The sequence below is a fragment of the Limulus polyphemus genome, unplaced genomic scaffold (assembly GCF_000517525.1).
Source record: "Limulus polyphemus unplaced genomic scaffold, Limulus_polyphemus-2.1.2 Scaffold7744, whole genome shotgun sequence".
NCBI classification, from domain to species: Eukaryota; Metazoa; Arthropoda; class Merostomata; order Xiphosura; family Limulidae; genus Limulus; species Limulus polyphemus.
This window is the reverse complement of record NW_013673354.1, coordinates 5135-11332: the sequence shown is the minus strand read 5'-3', so window position 1 is coordinate 11332 and position 6198 is coordinate 5135. Positions and strand designations below refer to the sequence as shown.

Sequence of the window (6198 nt, the reverse complement as noted above, 5' to 3'; positions counted from 1 at the left end):
TTATTATTAAAGTTTTTTTTTTGTATTAAATTGCATGTAATTAAAAGCTGAAACTGACAACCAACCACTGCTGTCAGGGAACATAGGTCACAAAGTGATGCCATTCACTGAAGAAAGAAAGCAAGTTAACATTCTGAATCCAGCAGTGCTTTCTTGATTCAGTTCTCCATAAAGGATCTGTTTATTGTTGGAGCATTTGATCTTGAGAGAAAGAAAGTGACAGGAATAAATGCCAACTAAAGGAGAAAGGAGAGTGGGTATGCACGCTGGTGTTGTTTTTATTGTTTAAAATAAAGATTGTTTACTTGTTGGAAATGCATCCAGCTTTATTATTTATACACTAAAGAGAACACTAAGTCTAATTCTCTCTATTACAAAAGTCCTCTCAAATTTCCTGGGTGAACTCTGCCATTATTGCAAAGCAATCTACCTTATAGTTGTTGGGAAATCAGTCTCAACAGTGAATATCACAATAACACATAAAAACCTAACTTTGTTATTTAAGCTGGAGAAAAGTATCTGCATAAGGAATTTTAAACATTTTAAAGTATAAAATCGTATACAGTGGGTTTCTAACAAGAAAACATAAAAACATTTTATCATTTAACTGAACTAAAAATGCATCATAAAAATACTATTTTCATCTATGTATATATTAATCATATAATGCTCATACTGTATTTTATTTACATAATAACAATCCAAGCAACAATTTTGTCATAACTTTCACAATCAGCATAACTAGTACTATATAAAGTCACAGGATTTTGTCAATACCTTATAAAAGCAGCTTTCTAACTTGAATGTACACACAATTTATAACTTGGTTTTAGGACTAACCTAAATTTCCTTAGTTAGTTAAACCTAATGAGATGTTTAATAGTGTGTCATAAAATAATCAAAATCAATTGTCCAATTCTTCCAACTATACAAGTAATCAAAATTTTGCCATTATATTTTCTCATTATGATATTTAATTCAGATTGTTTAGCTTAAACGAATATTGTCATGATTTATGATAATAATCATCTAATCAAAATTTGTTTCCAATTATTACTATTTTTGATTATTCCAACTTTCCTAGTCTCATGTAAGAATAATTGATTTGTTGAACATAATTAACAAAACTGACAGTTAATCAGTTAACAAGTTCCACTAATTGCACAGTTGTACTAGTTAAATAATACACTGAAAATAAGCTTTAATCAAGAGGTTGAAGTAGATAAACATGATGAATAAAGGAGAAAGACACCAATATAATCTTTTTGGGTATTGATACTGGTTTCAATAAAATAATCAGTTTGCTAGTTCACCAGTTCTTCTGAATAACGAGTAGGTTAATGTTTGGTAATGAACTGAATAGTTAATTCAAAAAGATACAACAGCAACTTTTACAGAAAGCAAGTTCTGATTTTAACAATTACAATGTTTTGACCCTTAGTATCAAATCATTATCAGGTAAGAGGTACATTCAAATATGACTCTTACCTGATGATAACTCGATAATATGGGTCAAAATGTTGTAATTATTAAAATTAGAACATGCCTACTGTAAAATTTGCTGTTATTGTATTTCTTTTAAGTGATGAGTTGATTAATTCAAGTAAATATGAATAATGATAAACAACTTAGTTTTAAAATAAATAACCTTGTTAATAAATCCTTACCCTAATTCCAATGTGTAGTGACAAATAAAATTGGTAAACTATACACTTCACCAACTTAATCCAGTTCTCACTGAAACAGTTGCTTTTGTTTAAACAGCTAGATCATATAAAGTGTCTCAAACACTATTACTACTATTGTTGTATTCTAGCCAGCCTGAAGAGCCCTGGTATTTGGTGAAAGGAATCATTGGCATTGAACATATCAGATATGGTGTGCTCTATATCTTTTTCTATTATCTTCTTTCACTCGTTTCTTATAAAACCTATCACTCATTATTGGCTAGAAAACAAAAACTCAAATTTAAATATTACAACTTACACATAACTGATTCTAACATTTCACTTCTAAATGTTTTTACACATTTTCCTACATTTTGTTTATCATACATAAAGATATGTTCACTGCTTGTCAAAAACTTTTAACAATTCAATACTTGACAAGTATGTAGTACAAATTTCAGCTTCCTAAAACAAAAACAAGGGCATTTCATTTTTTTTTCACCTTGAATTTTGAAGAATAAAGAATATTTGACTTAAAATCTCATCACCATCTTCCATTTTGGAAAGTCGAAAATATTTATACATTATGTCCAAGGATCTTAATGTTTAATACTTTCCTCACATTTCATGATGGAATAGAAATTTATTCAATAATAAATAAATACACTAAAAGAATTAAGATAAATATTAATTGATGACAAGCATAAAAAGTTTTGACAACTTTTTAATAACTTAAAAAGTTCAGACAAGTTTTATTAGGAGCTTTCCATCAAATATAACTATCCTTGGAACTTAAAAATGTTACAAGAATTTTTTGAACACATTCAAGCAGAAGAAAAAAGTTTTAGTATTAGAGAAACAGGGCCAGTGTCATGGTTTGAGGAACTTTTTAAGGAAAAAAATATACATATATACGAGAAGAGCAGTTCACAGTTCAAAAACTTTGTCTTGTATACAATACTATACCAACTCTTAAGAACTCTTACAAAATAAAAGATACCTACACACCACATTTCAACACTTTCCTTGAATTAATGAACTCTTCATTCTTAAAATAAAAATTTACTTTTATAATCATTTGTAAGTACTTATGTAAGTGAAAGTCTGATCAAAACCAAACTACAAAAATATTGTTAATAAATAAACTTGTGTCTATCACATTAAACATGTTGTCAAGGTTACAGCTAAATGAGTAACCAAACTACACAGTAAAGATTGTAGTTACTTGGGTAACCAAAATACACAGTAAAGATATTAGCTGCCTGGGTAACCAAACTACACAATAAAGATATTTGCTACCTAAGTAACCAAACTACCCAGTAAAGATTGTAGCTACTTGGGTAACCAAAATACACAGTAAAGATATTAGCTGCCTTGGTAACGAAACTACACAATAAGGATTGTAAATGCCTGGGTAACCAAACTACACAATAAAGATTGTAGCTGCCTGGGTAACCAAACTACACAATAAAAATTGTAGCTGCCTGGGAAACCAAACTACACAATAAAGACTGTAGTTACATGGGTAACCAAACTACACAATAAAAATTGTAGCTGCCTGGATAGCCAAACTACACAATAAAGACTGTAGTTACATGGGTAACCAAACTACTCATTAAAGATTGTAACTAGCTGCTTAACCAAATTACACAGTAAATGTCCAGTTTATCATCAGTATTTTTTTCTCATTTTGTCCATTTCCTGAAATACACCTAATTCAAACAAACTGGTTTATATCACACATAGTACTAATATGTTAGTTTTCTACTTGCAAACATTATTAAATATCATTATTTACCTTTCACCAGTGGATTTTATATACTACTCAATAAAAGGTGATCTTACAATAAACACTGGTTTAAACCACAAAGATATTCCAAAAGCAAGTTCCAGAACATTGCTTGCTGTTGAAAAGCACCTCATGCAATTACCAACAATTCAAGTGTTAAAACTTTTGTTGATTTATTCTTTTGTACTATTATATTTTCATATTACGTAACAAACCTTGATAAAAGAACAGAATATATCCTAGCTTCTGATCAACTTTTTAGCACCCATTGTTCTGATATTGTTGATCTTATTAAACTGTTAACAAATGATGATAAAACCATTTTAAACACATTTTCAAAGCAAGTCAATGTAATAGGTCACCAGTGCTTGACTGATCACATCTACTAGAATCTCAGTTTTATTGAATTAAACAACTTAAAATTCTCTGTTCTCTTTAGTTGATATAAATTTATGTCATTTCAAAAGTGTTCCTAGTTCTCTCAACTCGTGAATTTGACTTACCAACACACCACCACAATTCAAAAGCTGTTCTTTAGCGTCTGGGCAGTTTCGCAGTAAAGAGCACAAGAACTCCTGATATGCTGACTTAATGCTTGCATCTACTCCATTACAACTCACCTTCCCCAGTGACAAAACTATATGCTGAGGCCAACCACTTTCAAGAAGAAAGGGAGCCACCCATGGAACATGAGAAAGGAGACTGGAGAGTGCTATCATTCCAAGAAACCAGAGTTCCATAATGTCACTCCACACTTTACGGTATTCTCGCATAATAACTAAAGCTGGGATATCTTGTGAATCTTCCACCTGGTGACAGTCCCAGAGAAACTTCACACTGGCTGCAAGAAAACGGCAAAAGCTCATCTCACAGCTTTTAATTTTATGAGCATGTTGCCTAGCAATGAGAAGTCCCAGGACTGTAATATTTGCCTTAAGGGTTATATGTTCAAACCCTCGAGGTATGTGTAAAACTGTGTTAAGTAGAAATTTTAACAAGGAAAAGAACAACATACTTTCTGATGTCATCTTTGCTTCTAAAATCACGAGATTCTTGAAAATTCCACAGAGTGTAATGATACATGTTTCAGAGGCTTTGTTCATATCTTTTCTCCACAATAGCCACTGGAAATCAAGATACTCAACTAAAAGTTGTGATGCATTTTGGGGAACTTTACGAGTTGTGTCATCTGCACTCATGTGATGCAAAGCAGGAGTCAAAAAAGAAATGACATCACTGTCTTGACCACAGGTACCCTTCAAAAATTCTTCTTTTTTCTCCCAAAACATGCACTGTCCTATCTTTAAGAGGTTGGGAATAACAATACATGCTTCTTCTTTCAGAGAAAAAGTTTCTTCTGCCAACCAAACTGAAAGAGCTTTGACTGAGATAAGAGTTAAATATTGTTTATGTTTAGAAAAACCAAGCCAATCATCTAATTCTTTTGATGCTTTTAACAAAAATGATAAAACAGCTCTAAATGCTTCATTAACTGGAGTAAGTAATTGTTCTGCTCCTGAATCAATTTGCCATACAGACTCATCACACAATATGGTAGTGGTTGCCTCCAGAATTGTATAGCAAGCAGAAAGCATGTCTATATTCTCAACAATTTCTTCTACTGACCGGTCCTTCAAAATCATTTGAACTTCTATACACACTAGATGAATCAAAAGGCAAAACTCTTTTCTAATTGCTTTTGTCTCATCATTACTGTTCAACATCCAAAGTAATCCAAATCTCTCCACCATTGCACATGCCAACTTCAACGCATCCCGACATTGTGCTTTTCCTAGTTGGTTATTCAGCAGATCAAACAAGCCTTCTTGTATGATTTCACTCCAATCTGCATGAACATCTGCTGAACATCTGGGATTATCAGTCAGTAACTTTGTTAAGATATTACAAAGCTCAAACTTCCGACTTGTAGTTTCTTCTCTAAACTCAGAAGCTATAAAGTTTATGACTGCAGAAAATGAAGCAGCTTCCCGAGTCCACAGATCACTCTTGAAATAATGACTGAGGGTCATTAGAATATGCATGGCTTTTTCATGGTCCATCAGATAATTTATAGCCACATTTACAAGATAATCCACAAACTGTTTGGAAATAATACCATTTCTACCTTCTTCTGTAGAGCAAACATTTACTAAACATTGCAAAATATCTTTTTCAATTAAATCCTGGAAAGAATTAGGTTCTTCTTTTGACTGAAGGATTTCTTTAAAAGTATCAAGATTACTACAAATAAAGTCATGTGCTGGTGATTTAGGAGAACCAGATAGTACTGCTAAAACTGTTAAAGCAACTGACCTAAAGATTTCTTGAGGGCATCCACCTATATCATGATGTGGATGTAACAGTCTCTGTAAAAATGATGATCCAACTGCATCAAAAATATCCTTTTGCTGTATATAATCCAGGTCATAGCCATCTGTTTTCAGAGTCTTCACTAAAACAAGAAGGGCTGCAAATTTGTCAGCATCACTCTTTGCATTATGCAATCTCTCAATACATTTATGAAAATCTTCCATCGTCCTTCTCTTATTATTATTATTTGGGGGGGGGGGCACTGTGATATTATACACTGCCACCAAATACAATTGTAACTTTTATTTATTTACCTAACCTTGCGATTTCTCAAGCATCACCAAAATCAAGACACAAAAATATGCTCTGTCAACGTGCTTTGTAGATATGGAAGGGAGGGGGGGGGGGGGACTGGCCCTAAAGTCAATGGAT

The 6198-nt window shown here is 32.3% G+C and overlaps 1 protein-coding gene across 1 annotated transcript; it reads right to left on the bottom strand.

Annotated features, from left to right (window-relative positions):
- Positions 1-308: 308 nt before the first annotated feature.
- LOC106474834 (neurochondrin homolog) lies at positions 309-6164 on the bottom strand. Its single transcript, XM_013935528.2, has one exon. The coding sequence runs from the start codon at positions 5988-5990 to the stop codon at positions 3912-3914; it is 2079 nt and encodes a 692-aa protein (XP_013790982.1). The 5' UTR covers positions 5991-6164; the 3' UTR covers positions 309-3911.
- Positions 6165-6198: the final 34 nt, after the last annotated feature.

What these genes read in the sequence shown, in the direction of transcription:
- LOC106474834 (XM_013935528.2), bottom strand. Translation starts at nt 5,990, where the DNA reads ATGGAAGATTTTCATAAATGTATTGAGAGATTGCATAATGCAAAGAGT.